Below are 27,324 nucleotides of genomic sequence, written 5' to 3'. Positions count from 1 at the left end.
CAGCCGCCACCATTGGGAAGGAGAAGCACAGCTGGGCAGAGCAGCAAAGCATCAAGCCAATGACCACCAAGAGTGGTGAGCCAGACATGGCCGTATTCGATAGGAAAAGGGAAGAAGATAAGGTGGACAAGTCAGAGAAATGTGTGGTTTCAAAGAAAGAACCAGATTCAGGAGGAAAAAAGAAGAAAAAACAGTGTTAGATGTGCTGAGAGGTTCCGTGGCTTTTAGGGATCCAGGACTCTTGAATTTGGTGGTTTGGATGTGTGTGACCTCAAGTGGCGAGGGCAGAAGGTGGACAGAGAGGTGGAGCAGAGTCAATGGGCGTTTGTGATGGGAAGGAAGGAGGCAGGATGGTTGCTCCAACAAGAGCCAAAGTAAAGTGGAGGCTTGTGATTTTAGTCCACAGAGAAGTGAACTACGTTTGTAGACCTGAAGGGTGAGAGGCAGCCATGAAGGAAAGATGCAGGAGCTAATGTAAGCCACGAAAACACCAGAGTTTTGGGACCAAGAGTACAAGTTGATTAGTTAGCACTGAAGTAGTAAAAGGACACTTTCATCCTGAGACAGGAGAAAGATAACAGATGGACAGAGGAGGAGAAACTTGAGGTCCAGAGAGCGGTTGCACTATGTCCCCCGGTGTTCCGTCTTCTCCGCCAGTGTGGGGTGGGTGCTGGAGTTTCACTAAAGAAGTCTCAGTTTCAAGAATACAGGTTGGGGGCACCCCATTTCAGTCAGTGGAAAGAGGTGGAAACTCAAGAGGTGAGAAAATGCTTTTATTAAGGACCATCAACCTAGAGAAAAGAATTGTTATTGGCCATGAACACCAGTTGTATACATTGTCCTAATAAACATGTTTCATGCTTTAAAGGGCATTATAGGAAAAATGTATAAAATTTTCCAGGTGTCTGTTTTTAAAAAATAAGAAAGTTCACCAGTACGTACATACAACAAACAAGTAAAATGCAATTGCTATATCAAATAGAAAACAAAATCAGTTTTATGTTGGTTATCCCATTGGGTTTTTACTATGCATTGTTCCTACAAGAAAATATCCATAGTAATGAAATAAGTGGTTCCACAGGTGACTGCCAAGGGTAGTTGTAACCATTTCTCAGAACTGAGATAAAGCTCTAGCAATTCTGATGCCTAAGTTCAGTCTATAATCTCAGAGCTGATAGGGCCCTTGGAATTCACACCCCTGGGGTCCCAGGAGGTAACTTTGAAAAGTTTAAGAGAAATGTTGGGGGAGGCTGGGGGACCTCCCAGTATTCACAGGGTAGTGGCCACACCCTGGTCTTAGGTCTCATCCTCAACTTGGCAGTTCTAGAAACTATATTTTATCTATTCTTTCAAATTAAATCAGGCTCCCAAAGTCTGAATGGTCACATTGGGGAATCTAAACTAGAATTTCTGTGTGATCTTTTACAGTAAAGAATGCACATGTCTCGTGGCTCCATTCATCATCATAGACTTCCTTCCTTCCTTCCTATTTGCAGGTAACCATGGAGGTTAAAAGAGGAAATAGAAGGTTTTTGGTAGACAAGGAATAAATGCACAGAGAAATTTGTATCCTTGGAAGAGATAATGTCCTCACCCTGTGCCTCCACAGCAAATGTACACAGCTCCCTAAAAAGTGCCTAGCATAGCGTGGGAATTCAATCGGGATAGTTGGTGAGTGAGCGAGTGAACACCCTCGACTAATCCCCATCTCTCTCTGCTGCATGACTGTGAATTACTTGGAACCCGTCTTCTTGAGTCAAGCCGACTCATCAGGATGTCAGTGCGGTTGGTCAGGCTCAACTTGCTGGTATGTTGTCCAGACATTCATGAGCCTGTACTTTGTCTTCTGTATTTCAAGGTCCCGTTTCCTGTAGTGCTCCGGGAACCTCTCACTTCTGCAGGCTCTCTCTCCATCGCGTTTTGATACATGATTAATTTTGTCGTACAGAGATAACTTGGTTTCTCAGGTAACATCTGCAGCCCCTTTTCCACTGACATCGAGGGGCCTTCTAAGCATGTCTTGAAGTGTTCAGAACGTTCTGTCTCCTATGACAACACTGACCTCTCAGAAAAGAATGCCCTTTGCTATTGAGACCAGACTTTTTCTCTGTGGCTTTTACTTATTTGGATTGATGGAATCCCTTTTTGTAGGGCCTGCCCCACTCAAGTCTTCCCTTCCCCTCCCCAGGCTCAGCATCTCTGTTCCTGAACCCCGTCTCCAGACATGGTTTCTAGAATGTTCTCCCATTACTACTTACCTGTTAACTGCATCCTAGCTTCCCAGTGTTCCAAAATATGATAATCAGACAGCAGGACTGCTCCAGCTGGCACAGATTAGTGTGAAAATGTCCCTTCCTATGCTAGGGCTTGATGTCCTATGAAAATGGTACAGGATTTAAAAAAAAATACTTCTCACTTTTTTGCTTCTCATGACCAAGTAACCAGTAAAATCCTTAGTTTTGAAAATTAGTATTACCAATACCTTCTCTGTATTCAGCAATATTTTTAACTTAATGGTAGAACTTTACATATATCCCGGTCATATTTTACTTTTCTCATACACACAGGTTAAGGGACATCTTTAGCTTTTAAAAAAGTACAGTTTGAAATAGAAGTAAAAGTGGTTAAGTCTTTTCCAAGTACAAAGTGGATTCGTTTCAATTGCTGGAGAATTTACGAATATATATATTCACCTGAGACCAGAAAAACCTCCTTTGGCCAAGGCCTCTCTCCTTTGTCTAGCTCTCTCCATCATGAGCATACACACACACACACACACACACACACACACACACACACACACACACAGAGAGAGAGAGAGAGAGAATTTAGCAGCAGGGATGTATGTTGTAATATGTAACTTTGTAAATTACATATTTCCCCCTAATGCCACCTTCTTAGTCACAGAGTAGAGATCTTTCTTTCTTTCTTTCTTTTTTTTTTTTTTTTTGAGATGAAGTTTTGCTCTTGTTGCCCAGGCTGGAGTGCGGTGGCACAATCTTGGCTCACTACAACCTCTGCCTCCCAGGTTCAAGTGATTCTCCTGCCTCAGCCTCCTGAGTAGCTGGGATTACAGGCATGCACCAACATGCCCAGCTAATTTTGTATTTTAAGTAGAGACAGAGTTTCGCCATGTTGGACAGGCTGGTTTCAAACTCCTGACCTCAAGTGATCCACCCGCCTCGGCCTCCCAAAGTGCCGGGATTACAGGTATGAGCCACCATGCCCGGCCCAGAGTAGAGATCTTACTTCATGAGTAAAGAAGTGAGACTCAGAGGTCAAGTGACCTGTGCAAGGTCACCTATCACAGTGCCAGAGTTGGAACTAAAAGAACTTCAGTCTCTGAACTTCAGTGTCTTTTCAGTAGCATATTCACAGCAGAAGAGTCAAGAATGTTGTGAGCTGCAACTCTCACTAGAACCAAATGACCTTATTGGGAGATGTTAGTCCAGCCTTAAAAACAAGCTCTTCACCTCCATGAATGGCAAGTGTCTGCCCTCTTCTGGCCAAATCGAGAATGACATCCATCTCTGAGCAAATCCTCAGAACACAAGTCTGACCGTGGATTATTGCTTTTCACTTAAGTTCTGGTCCTGGCTCTGCCTCTAACTCTTGCTCTGGGACCCTCAGGAAACCTACCCCTCTCCTCTACCCGACCTGAACGAGATGATTTCTGAAGTCCCCAGCAGCCCTGATTCTAAACCTCATAAAGGAGAGTAGGTGTTAATGGCATCCTGTGGCAATGGTAGGCGCTTGATGCAGATCGGCTGTGAGCGATGTGCTGGCATCGCAGGGGTGGTTTATTGATTTCATTTATTATTTGCACAACCCCTTCTCATAACTTACATCTTTGCCTCTTCTGAGGCTCTAAGCTCTCCAGGGTGGCTCCTGTATCCAGAAACCCTTTGGTCTTCCCTCCCAGTTAAGTCAGATCTCTCTTCGGCTCAGGGATGCTGAGAGATTGAAAGTGAACTACAGACAGGAACAGCCAAGACAGGATCTCCTTCCACAGCACCGTGCTTGGCTTTCTTTACACAGTGCGAGCAGAATTTTAAAAACAGCGTTTGTGCCTTTTAGCCTGGGCTCCTCCTAAAAGCAGACTCTGGGACAAGGATTTGTGTGCAGGTAGCTGGCTTGAAAGGTAATGCCAGGAAGCACTGAGGTGGCATGGAGAAGTGAGTCTGAGAAGAAGGGAACACACAGAACAGCCACCAAGGTCCCCTGCCAGGAGCCTCTGCCAAGCTGTGAGGAATACGCTGTAGAGTTGCCCCTGGGGCAGAGGCAGCTGTGAGAGAGAGCCACTCACTCCCACCCTTTGGAGGTAGAGAGCCATCCCCAGGCGCTTAGCTGCTTGGAACTAGGGCCAGCTTGAGGAATAAGGGTGAGGCACCCATGGCCTCTGCTACACTGTTTTTAATCCAGTCTCAAAAACAAAATGGTCTTATTGCAGAAACTTTGCAAAAATACATGAAAGAGTAAAGAAAAGCCAGGCGCGGTGGCTCACGCCTGTAATCCCAGCACTTTGGGAGGCCGAGGCGGGTGGATCACGAGGTCAAGAGATCGAGACCATCCTGGTCAACATGGTGAAACTCCATCTCTACTAAAAATACAAAAAATTAGCTGGGCATGGTGGCGCGTACCTGTAATCCCAGCTACTCAGGAGGCTGAGGCAGGAGAATTGCCTGAACCCAGGAGGCGGAGGTTGCGGTGAGCCGAGATCACGCCATTGCACTCCAGCCTGGGTAATAAGAGCGAAACGCCATCTCAAAAAAAAAAAAAATAAAAGAGTAAAGATAAACTTGTAAACTTTTTACAACCACGCTATTCAAAGATAAGTACTGTTCAAATGTCAGTATGCTCTTACACAAGTTATTCTATACATATATGCAGATTTATATAAATTAAGATTGTATTATACATAGAAAATGAATTTCTGGACAGGAATTAGGAATTATATATATATACATATATGTAATTCCTGCCCTTTTCACAGTATATTATATCTAGGAAATCTTTGTATGTTATTATGTTGCCTTCTCTAACATGATTTTAATGACTTTACTATTATCATCTCTAATAAGGATGTGTCACAGTTTTTACTAATCCCTTATTATTGGACATTTCAGTGGTTTGGAAAGTTCAACTACAATATATATTGAAATGAACATCCTTGGATATAAATCTTTTTTGGACATCACTCATTGTTGCCTTAGTATCAGTTCCTAAGAGTTACTGGGTTAAAGATCAATTATTCATTCAATAATCATACGTTGAACATCTAATTTGGGGCTGGGTGCCTTTTTTTTTTTTTTTTTTTTTTTTTTTTCAGATGGAGCCTCACACTGTTGCCCAGGCTGGAGCCTCCCAGGTTCAAGCAATTCTCCTGCCTCAGCCTCCTGAGTAACTGGGATTACAAGCACCCGCCACCACACCCAGCTAATTTCTTGTATTTTTAGTAGAGACAGGGTTTCACCATGTTGACCAGGCTGGTCTTGAACTCCTGCCCTCCTGATTCACCCACCTCAGCCTCCCAAAGTGCTGGGATTACAGGCATGAGTCACTGTGCCCGGCCCGGCCAGGGGCTATTCTAATCATTTGTGGCAGATCAGTAAACAATGTCCCTATCATCATGAAGTATATTGACCTGGTAAAGGAAGGCAGGAGGAAGGAGGCAATAGGTAATAAATACATCAATAGTGATGAAGGCTACACAGAAAAGCATTATCATGGATACCTGTAAGCATATAGAGCCCTCCAGAACTGCGCCAACAGCAGAATGAGAGAGCCTGTGGCCCTGCATCTCCACTGACACTATGTAGTTTTGAAATTTGCAACTTCAAGATGCAGAAATTGAATTTTGCATTTACTTCATTACCAGTAACATGGAGCATGCTTCATATTCCTGTGACTTCGTATCAAGTTGTCAGTCCAGATTCTTTATCCATTTTCCCCTGAGACTCTGATTTACTATATTCATCCTTTGTCTGTTCCATGTGTAGCTAAACTTTTCTCCATTTGTCATTTGCTTTTAATTTTGCTTTAGATGTTTACCAGGATATAAAGCTTTTTAATTTCTAGGTAGTCAACCTGTAAATTTTTTCTTTTATAATTTCTGGTTTTGCTTTCATGCTTAAAGAAATATTCCCTGAGATAATAAAGATAAGAAATCACCCATATTTTTTCTAGTTTAAAAAATTCCCTTTTTAAGGTTTTTTTTTTTTTTTTTTTTTTTAAACTCATCAATTCATAAAGAATTTGTTTTCCAGTTGGGAGATCAATTAAATATTTTTTCCAGGTGGTTATCCCAGTGTAACTTTTTGGATCATAACTGGGAAGGAAGGACAGGATCTAGCAAGCTGGGGAGATCATTTCGCTGGGTGACCCCTGGAGCCGTGGTGAGGCTTGGGTGTTGGAGCCGTTCCATCCACAAGTGGTGCCAGAAGGCACCATCAAGACCCAGAGGCTCCTCAGGAACTCACCTCGGACTGCCAGTGAGGCTCCTGCCCATGACAGTGAAGTGCGCCATCAGGGGAGGATGAACTTGCGCTGCAGCGCAGAGCAAACACCCGAGCCGCGGGCAGGGGAGCCACGGGCAGGGACTGAGTGAGCTGAGGAAGAAGTTAGTGGCAGGGGCCGCCTGGCCAGGGTCCCTGGAGCTTCCAGGGAGCTGCCCTCCAAAGCATTCTGCTCCTCTGTGCCACAGGGCAGGGGAAGGGTGTCTGGGGCCAGAAGCTGATGGCTGCATTGACTGGATGGCAAGCAGGCACCCCATGAGCCTCCTGTTGGCAAAAGAGTGTGTGTGATGAGGCTATGTAATGGACAGCAGAAGGCCAAGGCTATGGCTCTAACATTACCCCTAATTGCTGCTGTGTGTTCTTGGCCAAACTATAGTACCTCTCTGGGTCTAGAGTTTTCAAATCACATGTTTTTAAAAAATTATACTACATTTAGCAGCATTCATCGGTTGGGAAGAATATTGTGTAAGGATTTACTCTAGACGTCATGGTTTGCAGTACAAGCTGCAGTTGTACAGATAAAATTTGGGAGTAAGTACAGTATACTAGCTTGATGCAGAGGAGTGAGTGTGGGGGGTGAGGGGAAGCAGATTAGGGAAAAAGAAGAGGAGAGGAAAAGCAGGGATAGTGGAAGGGAGGGAGGAAGGAAGGAAGTTGAAAGGAAATTGAGAAGAAATGGAACCAAGATTTTTTGTGAGTTGAATGCCTGACAGTCATTCTAACCTGCACAAAGGTGGGTGGGAGGGATCAGGGGCAGTTGCACAGGTGCATGGCAACCTTGTATTCCCCGAACTGGCTCAGGAGGGACAGTTCTGGTAGCTTTCAAAATTAAAACCACCTTTGCCCACAGTTAATCAGTCACAGCCATTTGCTGCCCTCTGCTGGCCAAGATAAACAATGGCTGCATTGCAAAAGAGTTTTACCTTGAAAATTGATTTATTCACCCAACCGTTTATAGAGCGCCTATTAAGATGAGGCACTGTTCTAACACAGACCAGTAACTAAAATACACAAAGACTCCTGCCTTCATGAGGCTTAACAACAACAAACATAATATCTAGCATATATAGAGTCCTTGCTATGGATGTGCCAGGTAGGATTTTAATCACTTGATATTTATCAACTTATTTACTCCTTAAATGAATCCTGTGAGGTAGGCACAATTGTTGGCACAGAGAGGTTGGGTGATTTCCCTAAGGTCACACAGCTAGGAAGTAACAGCCTGGTTCAGCTCAGCCAATTTAGCTCCTGCTGCTCCTGTTACCCGTGAGTTCTGATAGATGCACTGCCCTTCCTGCCCAAAATTTTGTATAGATGGTGCCATTGTAAGATGAAAAAGCAAAAGCACTGCTCTTCTGGCTTAACCGCTGTGTGGCCGTGAGCCTGGCCTTGCCCCCTGTGGTGGTCACAGGAGTCCTGCATGAGAAGTGTGTGCTTACACGGGCCCTGCTGATTGTTGTCCCTGTCCTCTTCCTTCCGCCCTGATGCTGACCCTGGGACAACGAGGCCAAAGTTGGGCTGAATCTCCGAGCTGCTGCTCCCGGTCCCTGTTGTAAGGTCCTGCGCGCCCTGCTTCTCCAGCTCTGCATTAATGGGCAGGGAGCAACCTGGAAGTTAATGAAGAAATGAGGGATTTCCCCGTTAGGGTGAGTGCTCTGGGACAAAGGGACAACTTACAGCAAGAGGGCTTCAGCTGCAGGGGAGAGCTGGCAGCTCCTGACCAGGGGGTGCAGAGCTTGCCAGCCTCCAGGGTGAGCCATACAAAAATGCTAGCGACTGCTGCCAGGAGGGAGAGGGTGGAAGACAAGTGGAATAGAGCATCAAGGGAGTCCTTGGAACTGTTTAGAAGCCCTTGATTGCTATTTGTTAATTAGAAAATTGTACCTAACCTCATACAAAAATTTTAACTTTATAAGAGAAAAATATGTTTTAAAGTTTCATTTGAAAATGCCTTCAGAAATTTGTTGATGTTTTTTAAAAAGCAAATTTTAAAACTATTCCTCTCTCATAACCAATGTCCAAGCAACAGCAAGGGTAATAGCTGCTCTTTACAAAGCACTGATAATGTGCCAGCACCTCACGGCAGTCCCATGACATACGTACGTTCATTTATACCAATTACCAATGAGCACGCTGGAGCTCAGAGAGGTCGAGTGACTTGTCCTGTGTCACACAGCCAGCACTCAAGGCTGTGCCCAGCTGACTTCATTATCACCACCCTATACTTTGTCTCAAAGTGAGAGAAACCTAAACTGAAGGCTCTAGGCCCCAGACACTGCCTAGTGAAGAATGGCAAATTCCTAGTGTCATCCCAAGAAGCAGGGACAGTTTATCCTTGGGTTTGTCTGACCACACAGCAGGAGTTCCAGCTTCATTACAAGGGTTCTGGGCATGTGTGTTGGTGCAATTTGGAAGCAACAGATCTTCTGTATGTCCCTGAGAGAGGGAGGGTTAAGCCACCTCTCACATAATCTGGATGTGACAGCCTGGAGCAGCCACAACCCCCAAGGAGCCCCTCCTGAAAAGCAGTCATTGAGTTGAAACCCAAGGTCCAGCCCAGGACCAGGTGTGGGGGATGTATCTCTATTTTCAAACACTGAGAAGACAGACCCAGGGAAAGAGGCCTGTCACAGGCCACACAGTGGCTGCAGACCAGCATTGTGACAAGATCCCAGACCTTACAATCCAAGCATAGTCCTCCCTGCAGTCCAGCACTGTGCTGAGTCTTCTATGCCTGGCCTAGAGCAAACCAGGTGTCCCCTCCCAGACCCACCTCTGAGGTCACTCCACCCTGTACCTGCCCAGTTAGGACTGCTTCACACCTAAGTGGCACCCACAAATTGGGAACAGTGTGGACATTCCTCCAAAGGGGATTCTGTATTCTTGCTTTACCCTGTTCCAGAAGGAATAAGCCCATGGTGTGATAACGCAGTTTTGCTACGGCACAAATTTGAATCTTGCCCACTTCTGGGATGGGGCTCTGAGCAAGGCTCTCAGCCTTCAGGGCCTGGCTAGGGGGATAAAGTGGCCACTCCATCATCTGGCCAGTTTGGTCTGTGCCAGTCGGTTGCCTGTCAGTTGCCTCAGAAGTCATATTCAGCATGAAAGGGATTAAAACAAGGAGCCAGTGCTGTGCCTCAATTTCTTCATCTGCAGAAATGAGGATTATACCACTTAGCCTCGCTGTAGGGAACATATGAATTAGGACAGTGCTTGGTATATAGTAAGTTTTAAAAAGTTATCTGTCCTTGGCATTGCCATCATCATCATCATCACAGATTCTTGACACCTGTGGAATATATATAGCCATGACCTTGAATCCCTCAAATAACAGGGCACACTTTTATTGGCTCCTATATTTCTCCAAATACACATTTCAGCTATGGAATGCAGGGTTTTCTGTATCTATCCTCCTTATGCCACAAGTTAACCAGCAGTTGGCAGTCTCTGGGTTCCCCTCTATCTTTCTAGCCCTCCCATCCTCACCCTATCCCAAGCTGAGACCTTGGCCCAGAGTCCCAGCCTGGCAATAGGCATGATTCAGATTTGTTCTTCAGCAAAACTGCCAGTTACCATCCCATGGGCTCGCTCCATCTGTAGTCACTGAAGCCAAGAAAGTCCACTACACGTTTTCCCAAGGTGTGTTTCACAGGATGCTGGCTCTGTTGAGTGATTACAGTCGGTAGTTTGTTGTTGAGCTATCAAAGACGTTGGAGGAGCATTGGATTTTTAAGCACGTTTTTTTCTGAGGGGGTCTCAGTCTTTAGCCCACAGCCTTTCCGAATCTGCAACAGAGGCATGGGATGTGCTTTCCCAAATGCATTTTCTCATTCTGTTACCTTTTACTGCAGGACAGCTTGTGGGATTTGGTGTCCTGTAGTAAGGCTTTTCAAGCCTTTCCCTGTGCACAGTTCACCTGGGATCTTATTACAAAGTGCAGTTTCTTATTCAGAAGGTCTTGAGAAGGGCATGAGATGGTGCATTTCTACCAAGATCCCTGGAGGTGCGGATGCTGCCGGTCCACACACCAAATTTGAACAATGAGGCTTGAGGCAATGTTTCTGAGAGAGGTGTCTGCCATGTCCCCTACCCAAGGGGCTCCCGTGCCATCCCTCCTACAGCCCTAACACCTGCCAAAGTGCTTGGATCATGTGAAAAACAGACTTAACCAGGAGCTGGAGTGGAGGCCCCTAAGGGCAGGATTTCTGTCTGTTTTGCTCCCAGGTATATTCCCAGAAACTAGAACTGTTCCTGGAACACAGAGTGGCTCAGTATTTACCTGGGGAATGAGTACATTACTAAGGTCATTCAGCAAAGAGATGCTCTTTTCCAGGCATTTTCTGAAACATTCACTGTTCTGAGTGGTGGTGGACTTAAGTCCAGGACTTCTGCAAACTCACCAAAGGTTTTAAAACCATCCAAAGCATTTCTTTCCCAAACCCATAAATCTGACTCAACAACCTATCTGTAAGGCCTCCACCTATAAGGACATGGATGTTTTTATGGCCACGTGAGGTTGGATGACTCAGGAAGTGAGTAATCCCAGAGCTTCAGTCGATATGGTCTCAGAGGGAGAGAGAAGGCTTCCTGTGGTGGCACTAAGGAGCGTGGGCCTCAGGCTGACCAGTGTCCCCAGAGTGAAGCACTTTCTTTAATATGGGCCAAGGCATTCCACGCCAAGTTCAGGGGCAACTAACTAAATGAGGTTCGTGGATTTGGCCTCAACCCTGCTCTGACGCTCTCACTGCCAACCTAGGCAGGGCGCCAAATTCCTTGCTCTTTGACAGTTTTCGTTTTTGTTTGTTTGTTTTGATCCAAGAGGACAGGTATTTGTTTCCATGGTAATTGCTTGAAATGATTCTTAAGTAGAGGGGCCTCAAGGCCAAGTCTTCTCATTAGGTTTCTACCTTCAAGGAACTTAAAATCTTAAGACTCGAGGTTCCCAACACATGAACTATGCAGTCAGTGACCAATGGGAGGTATGATGACATTTTTCAGTAGTTCCCAAGCGGGGGCAATTGAGAGGGCTTCCCAGAGAACTGAAAATGCGCCAAGCCTTGAAATAGCTGGGTAAAAGGTGAGGATATGGGAAGGGTATGAGAATCTGAAGATGCAACTTCACAAGCATTATTTGGGAGGCAATGACTAAAGTAGCCTGTTTAGCAGAGAGTCTGGGGTGCAGTGAGTAGACAAGCAAATTGGAACCAGAGTGTACGTAACAGTGAATGTCAGGCCATGGAGTCTGGATACCTGGGCCCATTCTTTGGAACTAGAGCCTGAGAAGTAGGTGGGACCCAAACATTTTGCTTTTGGGTTTAGGCAACCATGGGGAGAGAGCCTCCTGAATGAAGCCAAATGTAGATTGCCGAACTGGTAGAGAATGAGAGGGTCCAGCCGCTAGGTATTGTTGTACAGCCTGCGCAATGCACAAGAGTACCTGGAGAGCGAGTAAGCACAGAAATACAATTCTCACTCCTCTCATCAATCTATGCGCCCTAGCATGGGCTGCCTTCTCCCAGAGGGACTCCTCTGTCCACAGAGACATCTGCACAGGCTGGCGCTGACCCAGTTGGCTCAAGCCACATCCAGAGAGTATTTTCACCTTGCGGCCAAGGCATTTTCTCAGAGCAGCTAACACTGTACATTCCCAGAGTGTCCCGAGGAGGGCACTGCTTAGCTTTGAACAGAACGATGATAAAACACTGCACGCAGGGTTCTGAGAATGGAAGTTAGTACCAGAGCAAGCCAGTTTTCTGCTCCTGCTGGCTGTCAGAACAAGGGAGCAAATGGTTTGTGATTGTCTGCTTCAATCAAATTCAGCTAAATCTTATTCCTGCAAGGACGAGTCAGCCCCCCAGCAGGACATAAATGAGAACAGAGCATCTCATCTGCAGCCCTAAAAAGCCTCATGTTTGGACAGCAGCCATCTGACCCGTGGGTTTGGGTGGAGACCTGCATGCTTGATAAAGTATCCAAATGTTTCCTGACCCACTAGCACATTGTTAGAGATTATATTTCTCAATGGCACACTGGCATTTAGGATACTACTGTCTCACACATTGGAGGGTATTTAGCCAGCAGGGTTCCTCAATCCTTGCGACAACCAAAAAATTCCTCCTCCATGTTTAAATGCTCCATTAGAAAGGTTGAATCCAAATGAGAACTGAGCCCCTCTCTTTACAGAAGACAACAGGCCCAGTGATTAATTAGCACCCAGGTTGCCCACTTCTTACCTCTTGTCACCAACGTCTCCCGCCAGTGTGGTCTTCTTTCTCCCAGCCTTAGTTATTCTCTAGGTTTCTACATTGAAACCACAGAACATTCTAGAACCAAGTGATGTAGGTTCATCTATGGTCCTCAAAGGCTTATCTAAAGCTGTCCTAGCTCAGGCTACTATAACAAAAATACTGTAGACGGAGTGGCTTAAACAACAGACGTTTACTTCCTACAGTTCTGGAAGCTGGAAGTCTTAAGACCATGATCAAGATTAATCTGGATATGAATTCCTTATATTTTCATTTATGGTCCCTTCTGATGATATTTGTGCAGTTGATTTACCACTATTTTCTTCTTTAATGGGTACTTTTTGTGTCTCTTTAAACAATTCTTTAATTCCAAGATTATAAAAATATTCTAAATTTCTTCTAAAAGTTCTAAAAGTTTTATACTTTTGCCTTCTATATTAAAATTCTATTCGATCAAAAATTAATTTTTGTATATTAGAGAATAAGGAGCTTCTTTAATTTTTTTCCTATATGATAACTGATGCTCTCAGCACCATGTAGTGAATGAGCCACTCATGAGCTACAACACAACATCCTTCACTGAGCAAATATATATATTTACTAAATATAAAAAATATATATATTTATATTTATATATATATTTATATATAAAACATAAAATATGTTTATATATATTTATATATAAAACATAAAATATGTTTATATATATTTATATTTTATATATAATAAACAAAATAAATTTTATTTCCATATAAGCATATATTTATATAGAAAGAAATATATATTTTATATGTTTATATATAGAAATAAAATATAAACATAAATATAAACTTTTTTGTTTGTATATATATAGAAATAAAATATATTTAGAAATTATATATAGGAATAAAAATAAACATATTTTATATGTTTATATATATTTATAAACATATATTTTATGTTTATATATATAAACATATATTTTATATATGTTTATATATATATAAAAACATATATTTTATATATGTTTATATATATAGCAAATATATATATACACACATACACACACACACACAGAGAAAGAAAGAGAGAGAGAGAGAGATTTGGGGGCTTCTTAGTCTGTTCCATTGGTCAGTTTGATTATCCTTACTTCAAAACCATACTGTTTTAATTACTTTAGCTTTTTAATAAGACTTGCAATATAGAAAAGCACATTCCTTAATCCTGTTTGTCTTCAGAATGTCTTAACTCTTCTTGAACATTTGTTTTTTTATTTAATGTAATAATAACATGTCATTAAAATTATTGACATTTTTATTTTTTCTTTGCAGAAAAATTTTAGACTACTGTTTTAACTTATTTAATGATTATAAGGCTATTTAGGTTTTCCATTTCTTCTTCAATCACATTAATAAGTTATATTTTTCTGGGCATTCTAAATTGTTTCCGATGTATAGACATAAAGTAGTGTAGATTATTCTTACTATCTTTTTGTACTTAAAATATTTTTTAAACTTAAGTCTTTTTAAAATCTTAAAATTTAATGTTGCCTATCTGTAGATATGTTCCTTCATTCATACCTATTTATACCTTCTCTTAATCTTACTAATCTATTTTTAATAGTCTTTTTAAAGAACTTTTGATTTGGTAGTTCTCTATTTTATCTTTAATTCCTATTATACTAATTTATGCTCCTTACCATATTATATTCTTTCTTTTACTTTTTCTTTGTGCTGTGTTCCAATGCAAATTCAGTTGATTCAATGATTTCCCCACCACCAATTTAGGATTTGGTTTTCTTAGCTCTGATAGCTCTGTTATCAGTTCTTCATTTACCTTCCATTTTCCAGAAGTCTGTTGCTGTTGTCTCATCTCTTATTTTGCCCATCCTTGTGGGTTTATATGATTGTTTAAAATCCCTTGCTGTAGTTTTAATAGGTTTGTGGAAGGGAGTAAAATTAGATGTATGTGTTCAATCTATTATCTTTGTTTGAAACCTATAATGATTATTGATCCTTCTTTCTTATTTACTGTCTTATTTTCCTGTGCTATATTCTGTTTAATTTCTTCACTATTTTCCACTTCACTAATTCCTTCTTCTGCTGTTTTAATAACATTTTTCATTTCTAAAAGTTATGTTTAAGTCTTTTTCAAATCTACCATTTCATTTTTTATAGTCTATCATTGCATGCTTATTCTTTTATATGCAATGATATATTTTAGTGACTATATTTTTTGAATGAATTTTATAATAACTATTATACAGTTCATATATTATCATTCCAATATTTAAAGTTCTTAGAGGTTGAAATATAGCACACCTCATCTCTTCTGCCTCTTGCTTATAGTGGATTCTTTCTTGTGTGTTTGATTATATTTCATTGATTATATTTTATTGAGTGCTCATATATTGTTGCTTAATCCATGGAAATCTAAGGACCCAAACTGAGGAAGATTTTCTCTAGAGAGGAGATTTGTTTTTGTTGAGAGCCAAAGGGTTACCCACCTATAAAAACTTTAGCCCACCGCTGGGATCCCAGGCTTAATCTCTCCATCTTATTAGCTGGCTTTTGATTGCAGTTTTAACATCAGCTTGCCAGCAGGGCAACCCTGCCTTTCACCTATACTTAGCAGTTACTGCTGTATGTTCAGGTCTTTTTGGGGGGTGAAGGTGGTAGTGCAAGAGTAGCACATAACTTCTTGCAAGCCTGGGAAGAAAATTAAAAGAAGTATGCTTTGTCAGGTTGTCCTTATTTTATAGCATGAAACATTTCATATTTCATTCCTCATAGTACCAGAAGTTCTCTTTAATACTTTCATATTGAATTCTGCTAACATGGGCCCCTCCAGGCATTACCATTTCTTTCCCTCATATTTTCTTTTTTTTGGCCTTTCTCGGAGTCCATGACATCTTTAGTGTGCCAATTTTCCCCATGATATGAAAAGCTCTCAATTTTTTTTAATGTTCTTTGACTTCTGTTTTACTTTTCCCAGAGAATAAACTTATAACCTTGAGCTGTACATTATGGTCATCCCTACCTCCATGTGGCTATTAAGTTAAAATTAATGAAAACTAAGTAGAATTAAAAACTCAGTTCTCAGTGAAAAAAAATCTCAAAAACAGAATACAAGTGATTCAGTTCAGCATTTGATGAATTCCTTCAAAGCTTATTGCCCATTTCAGTCCAGTCACCCACAGTGGAGTGGGAAGGGGCATCTGGTATAGGTCACAGCATACTAGGGGCTGGGTGGCTGGCGTGGGTACATGCCTTAGAGGTGGGAAGGACACAGCAGTAGGCATTTTTAATATCCTCCATGACCTCATTTGGATTTTAGGACAATCCTCGACATAAACATTATTCCTGTTTTTGATCTCGTAAGAAATGAAGAAACTGAAAATCTGAGAAATGAAATTAATTACCCAAAGCTACACAGATACCAAGTAGAAAAGCCAGGGTTTTTTTTCCAATAAGCTGGGATTATTCAAATTTCAAGTGATCTGGGACCAGGCATCCAGAGTTCCAGTTTTCCCTGTCCTAAGGTGTAGGATGATGCTTTAAGAGCCACTGCTCCCCCATGAGATTCTTGCCCCACCTACGGCACAGAGCTATTGTCAGGAGGGAAAGCGCTCTGGAACGCACAAATATTGTACACACATGAGGACTGTGGCCCCCATTTTAAAGACTAAAAAAAGACCCACTGAATCAAGACTGTGAGCAGGCTGTCAGAAGCTTTTTGGCCTCAGGAATGTCCCCCGCCAGTGCTTCTCTTCATCTCCCCGGGAGCTGGGTCTGGAAGGCTCTGGAGCTGTCCTTCTGCCACACTGTGGAGTGCGCTTCTCTTCTGCCCTGTATCCACCTCAGAGCCTGGGATGTGGGTCTGGCAGACCTGGGTCTGAATCGCTGTTCTGCCACTCCTACCGTTGTGCCTATGAGGGGGTGGATCATCCACGTGTCTCATTTCCTTTCTGTGTAACAAAAAATAACCCCTACCTTACAGGTTTGCCATGAGGATCAAATAAAATAAAGCATGTAAGATGCAGGAAAATGCCTGGCATATGAGAGAGTCACAGTAAATGGAAGATAATGTTTTCCCCCCATCTCTCTCATAGTGAGGTACAGTTAAAAGGTACTTGCACGTGTATTTCCTCAGTTAATCTCCTGTGCTGTCCTGTATTGTTATTCTCATATTACAGATGAGGATACTGAGGCAGAGAATTGAGCTGACTGGCTTAAGGTCACATGGTTAGTAAGTGGCAGAGTTGGGGCTTGAAGCAATGTATTCTGATTGCAGATCCTAAACTCTTGTCACTCCTATCTACCCTCTTACCTTTCAGCTGTTAAACATCCTTTTGCTCTCTGACAATAAAAAACCCTTCTGAAGAAAAGATAAATTGCTACATTGTGTTAATAGCAAAAAAAAAAACCCAAAAAACAACAACAAAAAAACCCACCTAGCTATTTAACAATGGAGGATAAACAATGGTACAGCCATAAAATACAGTATTAGGCAGCAACTAAATATTATATACAAAAGACAATGAAGATTATTCACAATGTAGTAATTAAAAAGCTGACTAAAAATATAGTGGATATAATTTTGTCTTATTTTCATAAATGGAAAGACATTGACATATTAATAGATACCAACATATTAATAAATAGTAGGAATAAGGATTATGTTGATCATTTTCTTTATGCTAATCTGTAGTTTCTAACTTTAAGAGCTTTTAAATTTAAAAGCAGAAAACATTGGAATATAAACATTCAAACTGAAACCAACTTAAAGTATATTTAGTTCTTTTAAAGGAATTTCCTCTTGACAGGGTCCAAAGCATACTGTTTTTTAGTGGAGTCCGTATTTGCTCTAAGGAACGGAGCTTGCGTTCCATTAAGCATCTCTGGTCCTGGACACTTTATACTAGTATCTAACACACACACACACACGCGCGCGCGCACACACACACACACACACACACACACACGTTTCCAGGTGCTTCTTGGGTGGCGAAGTGGGAAGCAGCCTGTCTATGCATGAGAAGCACTGAGCTGCCTGCACTGAGCTGCCTACACTGAAATATCTGCTTCCATTGAACAGTGAGCGAGCAGCAGGTACCTAGATTCCCAAGGGACACGTTTCTGGAATGGAATTGTGATTGCTCTGCCTGCAGTAACAGCACAATTTCCCAACTGTTGTTCTGTGGGGTCCTAGACCTGAAGGACACTGGTCTGGTGTCTTACCTCTTACCCAGAGATGCTGTCTTTATTGTCCAAACTTCCCTTTGAGACAGTCAAACAGCGGAGGTCACACACACTGAGAAATTCTGAGGACACTACCACCCAGGCCCACTGAGGGCTCCCTTGGCCCCCCTCGCATACCTTCTGCCCACCCAGCCTCAGCATCTCCCCAGGAGCACTCACTGCTAACTCCCCTCCTGGCCATTGAGTCCGGCTGCCTTGCACTATCATTTATCTCTTTATGAATGGTTCTAAGTGCCTTTTCATAAACCACTCCAGAGTGTATATATGATGGATGTATCTACATCTTAGATACAGAGCATTGCTATGGGAGTTACTGTTAGTTGTTTTTGGCTGTGATTCTTCCTAGTCCTAACTCCACACCAAGGAATTCTGGAATTTCAGAGCCATGTACTTGGTTTTTCATATTAAAACTTTGATTGCAGGGACCAATGTTAAGTTTTAGGTCATTATTCTGAAAGAAATATGTAGAAAAAGGATTATGCATCACTATCTTTTCTCTTCCCTGACCCCTCATGCCCTCACATCAATCCCACATCCTTCTCTTTGTGGAGCCCAGGGAATTCCTTCCTTTTTCCTCTTCTCTCCTGACATGTGTCTGTCCACTCATCAGGTGTTAGATGTGCAGTACTGACATGTTTTCCCTGGATGCAGCCCCAGAACCCAGACCCGTCTTTCCATCCCTCATTCCTAGCAGTTCAGTCATGTTCTGGCTCCTTTAATCTGAGGCTAAAGTTACTAACACCCCTCCCTTCCAAGAAATACATCTTTTGTGTATTTCCCAGTTTTACATGGTAGATAGTTTCTTAGTAAACCTTGAGCAGAATTCATAGAGAAAACCAAGATGCCTTTTTCATTTGAGCTTTGGACTTTCTGGAAAGCCAAGGACCTTCTCACAGTGATTTCTGCCTTTGTTTCATAGTTTGGAATTTTCAAAGTTACTACTCAAAACCATTTCATTCTTCCTGGATTCTTTTTCTGCAATGATGTGCACACTGGTTACGGCTTTGTGGCATATAAACCTAGACTTGCCATTAAGAGTAACTGAATTGAATGAGAATTTAGCAAATTGTGCCTATTTTTTATAAATCTCTGTTTTAAAACAATTAAGTGGCATAAAAAAACAGTAGTACAAAACAATGCAAAAGGGCTATGCAAAATATAAACACTCAGGTTAGATGTCTTTTTCCAAAATCTTGCATTGTTACCTCTCACAAGGGCAGTCTACTGTTAGATAAACTAATTATGCTGCTTCAACAGATCTGAGAAAGCAAAGTCCCCAGCTCCTGACTTTCCTCCAACTTTTCTGTCAATGAATTGGAAAAGAAAGAATAGTCATTAATAAAGGGTAGATCAGACATCTGACCTCATTAAACATGCTGGTCTGGATAAATTAGAACTGAAGAGAATGGGACCATGTAGATACATCAACTATGCACAGGCAGTGACCTCCTAAGACTTCAAAGACCAGGACAGGTAACAAAGAACCAGAGACAGCAGGTTGCAATCCTTGCAATCCTAAATTTTATTTTATTGAGACAGGGTCTCATTTTTTTGCCCAGGTTGGAGTGCAGAGGCATGATCACGGCTACCTTCATCTTTGACCTCCCAGGTTTAAACCATCCTCCCACCTCAGGCTCATGAGTAACTGGGGCTATGGGCATGCACCACCATGCCTGGCTAAGTTTTTTATTTTTATTTTTAGTAGAGATGAGATCTCCCTATATTTCCCTGGCTGGTTTTGATCAAACTCCTGGGCTCAAGAGATCCTCCTGCATCAGCCTCCCAAAGTGCTGGGATTACAGGTGGGAGCCATCGCACCAGCCTGCCATCCTGAATTTTAAAATGCAGAAGGTGAACTTACAAACTTGACAGCAAAAGCAAGCAAGGAGCTAGGAGGGTCCCTGGACACCATAGTCCCAATAGAGCTGGGGTTAGTGATCATGTGATATTGCACCTTCAAAGGAGAAATACCCTGCAAGTTTTCACTGACTGTAGCACTCAACGTGCCTCACCAGTGGGATGCAGCTGCCCAGAGCAAATGTGATATTCAGCTGCATTAATGAAACTATTATGTTTCCAAAAGATAGCACAATGACCTCCCTGGACTTTGCATAACTGACTACATCTAGAATACTGAGTCATCTCCACTGATAATGGTAGTGATGCTTTTCAGAACCATTTTGTATAAAGAAGAGCTGCATGTGACATTTATCCTGGGCAACAGGGTCTGCACTTTGATTTTGCTTTTTTTAATCACAAACATTGCAGGGCCCCGAGAGACAGAGGCTGTGCCCTTTATTCTTAATCAAACACTACATCAAGGAATGTTCAGTGTTTTCCCTGCTGCTTTTCTCCTGTGCCTCAAAATGGGACTTTTCAACTGCCTGGATAGTTCTGGGCCCTTGAGCCTGTGTGGCTTGCTGGGTATGGGCACTGTGACAGAGGCAGGGCATGTCTCATGAAGAAACCTCTGTGAGCTCAGCCAGTCGGCCAAGTGAAGGAGGAACAGTGCCCCCCTGCCCTGGCACCCTGTTTTTCAGTTCAATCGAAGGCAGATTTCCTAACAATCAGGGCTGTTTTAAAACAAAAAGGGCTGCCCTGGGAAGGAGCGAGTTCTTCATTTTTGGCAGTGCCCAAGCAGCGTGTAGGTGACCCACTGAATACTGCTGTGGATTAAGGAAAGGCTCAGCAGGGACGATGCTGGGCGCGCCTCCAAACCCGACTCTCTGCTCCTACGCTTAGACCACCCATCTCTTCTGATGATAAGACTCTCCAAATACCACGCTTCTCCTCATTTGGAGTTAGTAACCCCCTACAAACTACAGTTATAGAATTCTGAATCCATTTTAAAATAAAGTGGATTATTTACCTCTTATCTCTCTCCATCACCACCAGTGCAGCCTCCAATCACTCAGCTCTGACCACTTGAATCTATAAGAAGAGAAGGACTACATTATTTTGTTTTTCTAGCTTTCCTGGTCCATTAGAAGGGCACCGCAGTGTTCCCTCTTTAATCCCTTTAGCTTTTTTGGCAAAGCAGTGGGAAAAAACACTGTATGAGGACTGTGAACAGATCACAAGGGGAGCCAACTTGTGACTATTCTTCCCCACTCACCTGCTTCCCAGTCGGCTCAGTCCAAATCCTTTTGAAGCAAGAGCATGAATTGTTGCTAATTTAGGGCAATTACAAGATTTACAGATTAAACCTATCCCCACTGGTTTCCCTAGCAACCATCTCTGAATCACAGGATGAGATAAAACTATTGTTCTAGTTAATAGAGTCTGATATTAAGGGAAGTCCAGCCATGTAATTCACAGAGGTATGCACCCTGGTGGGAGCAGAAAGAATGTGAGGCAGGGAGGCAGCAGACCTACGTGCCGGTTCCCGTCCACTGGGGTCAGATCCAGAACAGGAACATATCTCAAGACACTGGTGACAGTGCCCCCAGCAAAGAAAAGGGTTCTGAGCACTGCCAGGGGAGGAAAGATGCAGGTGTTTCTAAATGAGTGAAAACATTAGGCACAGAACAATTGAAGGCAAGGGGACTACTTGGACAAAGCCGAGACACAGTGAGGTCAGGTGCAGAGCCCACTCCTCCAGCTGCCAGACCAGGCAATCAAGCCGCCTTGGGCAACGCACATCATTATGTGGCCAAGACCTGGGTGGTGTCTGGGAAGGTCAGCCGGCAGGAGGGGCATGCGATTTGGGCTTTTTACATGCATAATAAGATGCTTGGATTACATTTTAAAACCCATTTCAACTGTTGGGTAGTAGAGTTTCTCTAGTTCTAAACCAATTGAGAAACAGTGGTATTTCAGCCAAATACAGATGAATAGAGCAGCTTTATTGGTTGTTAAGTAGGAGTCCTCAAAGGGAACCTGCAACCAGATGACCTTCAAAATGATACAAACTCAGCTGAGTCTGGACCTGCACGCGAGGAGAACTGAGTCTGTGGTGCAGAAACATGGAGGTCAGACGTGTGCCTCAAATTGATGAATTCTGGAGAGCAAGAAGAGAGACATCAGCCTCCAGATCCCAAGCTGGGATTCAACTGTGCTTCCCTTAGGAAATCAGAAGGAATGGGAAAAAAAAGTCTCACCCTGTGTGCAGTCAGCCTAAAAAAGAGAGCCCATGTTTAGGACCCTTCTCCAACCTCACCAAGAAGAGAATTGACTCTTTCCCTTGGGAAAAAGTAAAAGCGGGAGGGGCAGGAAATAATTTCCCAATCCCCAGAGGGCAGAAAGTCCTGTTACAGGCTGGGAAGAACGCAGGAGAAGAGATGTTTCCTCTAACACAGGGAGGAGGGTGTCTAATGGAATACCAAAGGCATGTAGCTGGCCCATGGTAAACACTCCTTACTTGCCTTTGCTTCCCAGAAAACACAAGTCTAACTACCTACACCTCTGTGTTCAGAGTCTGCAGCTCCCAGCAGCCATAACAAACACATTACTTCGAAGAGCACATTTTGTGTGCAGTCTCACATCTGGAAAGTGGCAAGACTTCGCCGGTTTAGACAATTCACTTTTAAATTCTAAATTTACAACCTTTGCTTCCCACCTACCCATTCCCCCTCCTCCCCAAAGTTGGACATTTGTTATATTTAAAGGAACTCTACTATGTGTTTGCACATTCCCTGAGGGTTTGCTCTCTGTCCTTGGGAAGAAAGGGGAGTTTGGGGTGTTCTAGAATGGTTGGGGGAAGGTGGAATTTTTGGAACCTGTGGACACTCTGGGCAGGAGAGATAATAGGCTGCTTCTCTGCACCCCTCCCCAGGCCAGCTCCAGGCTGACATATCCAAAAGAGCTGCAGAAGGGAGCCAGGGGACCGAGATCCACAACTAACTTGTGGATCCTCAACTAATATGTGAGCTTGGCCTCTAGACTTTCAGTCTCTGGCTGCAGTGTCCTGCAGTGTAGCACAAGCAGGTTAGAACTGATGAATGTCAAGTTTCCTCTGAGTTTTCAATCTAGGGTATTCAATTCCGTATCTACTAGTGAAAGAAACCGCTAGGAAAAACTGTTTTCTCTGATAACTTTTTCTGCACATTTGGCAAATGTTTATATAGTGCTTACAAGTAACTACTGTATACTGTCCTAAGCACTTTATATACATAAACTTATCTAATCCTCACAATAGATCTATGTAGTATTAGAGCAGTGATATTATCCGGTTATAGGTAAGAGGCCAGAAGCATGTGGTGATTAGCTCAAGGTCCCACAGCTTGTAAAAGTGAAGCCAAGTTGAATGTAGGCAGTCTGGGTCCAGAGTCCATGTCCTTACCTTGAAAGTATAGTCAGTCCTCTGTATCTGCAGGTTCTGCAACCAACTGTGGATTGAAAATATTCTTAAAAAATTAAAAATAACAATACAACAATAAAAATGGTACAAATGAAAAATGTAGTATAACAACTATTCCCATCGTATTTATATTGTATTAGGTATTATCGGCAATCTAGAGATGAAAGTATACGGGAGGAAGTGCATAGGTTACATGCAGATACTATGCCATTTTACATAAGGGACTTGAGCATCTGTGGATTTTGACATCCGCAAGGGTCCTAGAGCCAATCTCCTACAGGTACTGAAGGATGACTAGAATTTGTTTTTAGTCTTATCAACATAGAATTGTGTATCTGATCAAGTATTCCTCCTTAAATTCACAACCCAGTTACTTCTCAACTTTATTGAGCGTACAAGCCCTGGGTGTGTATTTTAGATACTAGGTTCAGCTTTCAGCTTTATGCTGCCTGCCTGTTTTTCTTTCATTCTTCACCCCACCAGATATTTTTCCTGTCTATGAGTATATCTCTTTGCAGTTCACCAAAACATCCTTTTTGGAAGATGATAAGACATTTAAAAAGTAATATTAAAAATAAATTTAAAGATGGGAATCCTCCTAAATTGTTTTCTGTATCTCCCAGTGCCTGTGCTGGGCTTTTACAGAATTTGAGGGAGAAAGCAGGGATGAGAGGAGCAGTTCTATCTTAAGATGAACAGATGAACTAGGTACACATTCTCAACAAGGATGGCAGTGCTGCTCGGGAGGTGTTGAAAAATTTGTTGGGTGTGAAGGAATTGATTGTCACAATGATGGGGGAGGAGGTGCTATTGGGATTTAGTGGGCAAGGGAGAAATCCGAAAATGTCCTACAATGAAGGAGATAGTCCTAAACAAATTTCAAACACTCCACTAGAAATTTATGTAGGTAAAAAATTTTATAGTTACCTGAGCCTCGGTCCTAAACTACATCTTACATATTTTTTTAAAAGGATTTTGCATGGTTTTAAAATATACTGAATTTTCCAGGAATGCCACTCCCATGTAAATCGAGGGAAGATTGTGCTTTGTTTGTTTCGGAACTTTACCAAGAATTATTCAGCACTTCGAAATATTCCTTCATCAATGACAACGCAGCTTCTGGTATTTGAGTCAACAAGGCAGCACCCCTTTATCAGCTTTGCATTTGCAGTTGTCAGTTACATTGATTGTACTTGTATATGCACACAAATACGCTCATTTAGCCTCTATCTCAAAATGTTACATATAAGGAAAAAGTGTCAACAATAAACATTCTTTCAGTATTGTCTTACTTCTCTTACATCCATATTTACTCAATGTAAGTAGAGGAAAACATCTGCCAACTTGGTCACATCTCTAGTGTAGTCATGCCTGAACATTTCCAGGTTGAAAAACATATCATTTTGTTACAAATTACTTTTTACTTGTTTATCCTCCACGTAACAGGATATTGTATTGTTTCCTAAAAATTTACATTATCTATCATTTTTTTTAGGACAGCAAGAGGAATATTGCAGATATATGTCTTTAATATGGTAGTGTTGCATCTGATAGTTTGGGAACCACTGGCTAAGCTTTCAAAAATGTGTGTTCCCAGCACATGTAATGACCTTCTTCAACTGTATGATTCCCAGCTTAATACAGTAATTTGAGAAGTACCAAGGCAGTGCAGAATTGCAGGGCCAAGATCAGAAAGACAATTTCCAACAAATTTGGACCATAGTGGAAATAAGCTAAAAATCTATTTTTACAAAGGTAACTGTAAAATACCCATATGCTTGGAAGTTTTAAAGCTACCTGTAAATTTCCAAAACACTTTCACAATTAATATTTTAAAATAGTTTAATTGAATGTAAACGTTGATAATATCAAAACTTGTAGGATATAGCTAAACTATACTTAGAATAAAATTTACAGCCTGAAATGCATGTTATGAAAGGAAGTGGATATCAATGGCTTGAGTATACCACTCAAGATTTTAGAAAAGGAAAGGCAAATTAAATAAAAAGGAGGTAAAAAATTAAAGCAGAAAAAAATTAATGAAATATAATACAAATGACAATAAAGAGAATCAGTAGGCCAAAAGTGTGTTCATTACAAAGTACAATAAGGCCAGGTTCAGTGGCTCACACCTGTAATCCCAGCACTTTGGGAGGTTGAGGTGGGTGGATCACCTAAGGTTGGGAGTTTGAGACTAGCCTGACCAACATGGAGAAACCCCATCTCTACTAAAAGTACAAAATTAGCCTGACCAACATGGAGAAACCCCATCTCTACTAAAAAATACAAAATTAGCCAGACGTGGTGGTGCATGCCTGTAATCCCAGCTACTTGGGAGGCTGAGGCAGAATCGCTTGAACCTGGGAGGTGGAGGTTGCAGAGAGCTGAGATCCTGCCATTGCACTCCAGCTTGGGCAATAAGAGCAAAACTCCGTCTCAAAAAAAAAAAAAAAAGTACAGTAAGATTGATAACCTGGCAAGACTGATCAAGAAAAAGAAAAGAGATCAAAAGCAAGAGTAGGAACAAGCAAGCAAGAGAGTAAGAGCAAATTACCATTATGAAAAATAAAAAGGGTTAGACACAGCGGTTCACACCTGTAATCTCAACACTGTGGGAGGCCAAAACAGGAGGATCACTTGCACTCAGGAGTTTGAGACCAGCCTGGTAATATAATGAGATGTCATTTCTACAAAAAACAAAAATATCCAGGCATGGTGGCACTCACTTGTAGTCCCAACTACTCCAGAGGCTAAGGTAGGAAGATTACCTGAGCCTGAGAGGTCGAGACTGCGGTGAGCTCCAGTCATACCACTGCACTCCAGCTTGGGTTACAGAGTGAGATCCTGTCTCAAAAATAAAATAAAATAAAATAAAAAGGGGATATTATCACAGACTACAAAGTTTCATCACAGATAGACAAAGTCAATAAGAGGATAACATGAATAATTCTATGCCAATAAATCTGAATTTTTACATGTTATGGACAAATTCCTTAAAAAGCACAACTTACTAAAATTGATACAAGAAGAAATTGAATATATGAATAATCTCTGAATATTTTTTAAATTTTATATTCAATTCTTTCCCACAATGAAAAGTTGGGCTTTACTGGTAAATTTTATCCAACATATGAGAAAGAAATAGGACAATTACATAGACTATTCTAGAGAATAGAGAAAAAGGGAAATTTCCCAATTTGTTTTATAATTTTGACACCATCAACTTGATGTCAAAAAAAATTACAGTCCAATATTACTTACAAAAATAGATGCAAATATCCTAAAAGGAGTATTAGCAAACTCAATACGGCAATATATAAAAAGTGGAATTGATCGAAAATAAGCTGGATAATTTCTAGAAATGCACAACAAGTTTAACATTGGAAAAGCCAGGCAGGGTAATTCACCATATTAATACCATGAAAGATAAAAATCGCTGACCTCTCAATAGGTTAAAAATATTTAATTGAATTAAACATCTATTCATGAAAAAAAGACTCTTTAAGAACTAGGAAAGGAAGATAATTTCTTTAATTTAATCAGGGCCATATAAAAAGTCAGCATGATAATAAGTGGTGAAATGTTTAACGCTTTCTCTCTGAGACTAGGAACAAGAGAAGTATGCTCGGAATCACCACTTCTTCATGGCATTCTAATGGAAATCCTAACAATTACAACAATAACAGAAATTAAACCAAGGCTATAAGGAGTAGAAAGAGATAAAACTATGATTGTTTGCAAATGTTATTTGTATATGCAAAGAAAATCCATAATAATTAAAATGAAAGTATCATAAATAAGTGATCCTTGCAGGATTGCTAGATACAAGGTCAAGCTATGAAATCAATACCAGCATTAAAAATTAGAAAATAAAAATTTAAAGCAATCATTTCATAGTAGCAACAAAACTACCAAATACTTTTGAATAAATCTAACAAAATATGTACAAGACCTCTGCACAGAAAATAACATATATTGAGAGAAATTACTGAAGACCTACATAAATAGAGAAATATCCCATCTTG

At 41.6% G+C, this 27,324-nt stretch overlaps 1 protein-coding gene and 1 long non-coding RNA gene across 2 annotated transcripts in view; one reads left to right on the top strand and one right to left on the bottom strand.

The window, feature by feature from the left end:
• Positions 1 to 24,585, top strand: part of WLS (Wnt ligand secretion mediator) — a 128,341-nt gene extending 103,756 nt beyond the window's left edge. Inside the window, exon 12 of the mRNA XM_064372494.1 lies at positions 24,308 to 24,585. Within this exon, the coding sequence (XP_064228564.1) occupies positions 24,308 to 24,429 (122 nt within the window). The 3' untranslated portion in view covers positions 24,430 to 24,585. The remainder of the gene's footprint in view (positions 1 to 24,307) is intronic.
• On the bottom strand, positions 7,368 to 23,330 carry LOC135273416 (uncharacterized). Its single transcript, XR_010341211.1, has 3 exons — positions 23,282 to 23,330; positions 20,870 to 20,931; positions 7,368 to 8,122 (listed from the first exon to the last, which is right to left on the bottom strand). It is a non-coding gene; the product is annotated as an uncharacterized LOC135273416 (long non-coding RNA).
• Positions 24,586 to 27,324: the final 2,739 nt, after the last annotated feature.

The sequence above is a fragment of the Aotus nancymaae genome, unplaced genomic scaffold (assembly GCF_030222135.1).
Source record: "Aotus nancymaae isolate 86718 unplaced genomic scaffold, 86718_ANA_hifiasm-v0.15.2.pri h1tg000007l, whole genome shotgun sequence".
Classification (NCBI taxonomy): Eukaryota; Metazoa; Chordata; class Mammalia; order Primates; family Aotidae; genus Aotus; species Aotus nancymaae.
This window is presented reverse-complemented; position numbering and strand designations above follow the sequence as displayed.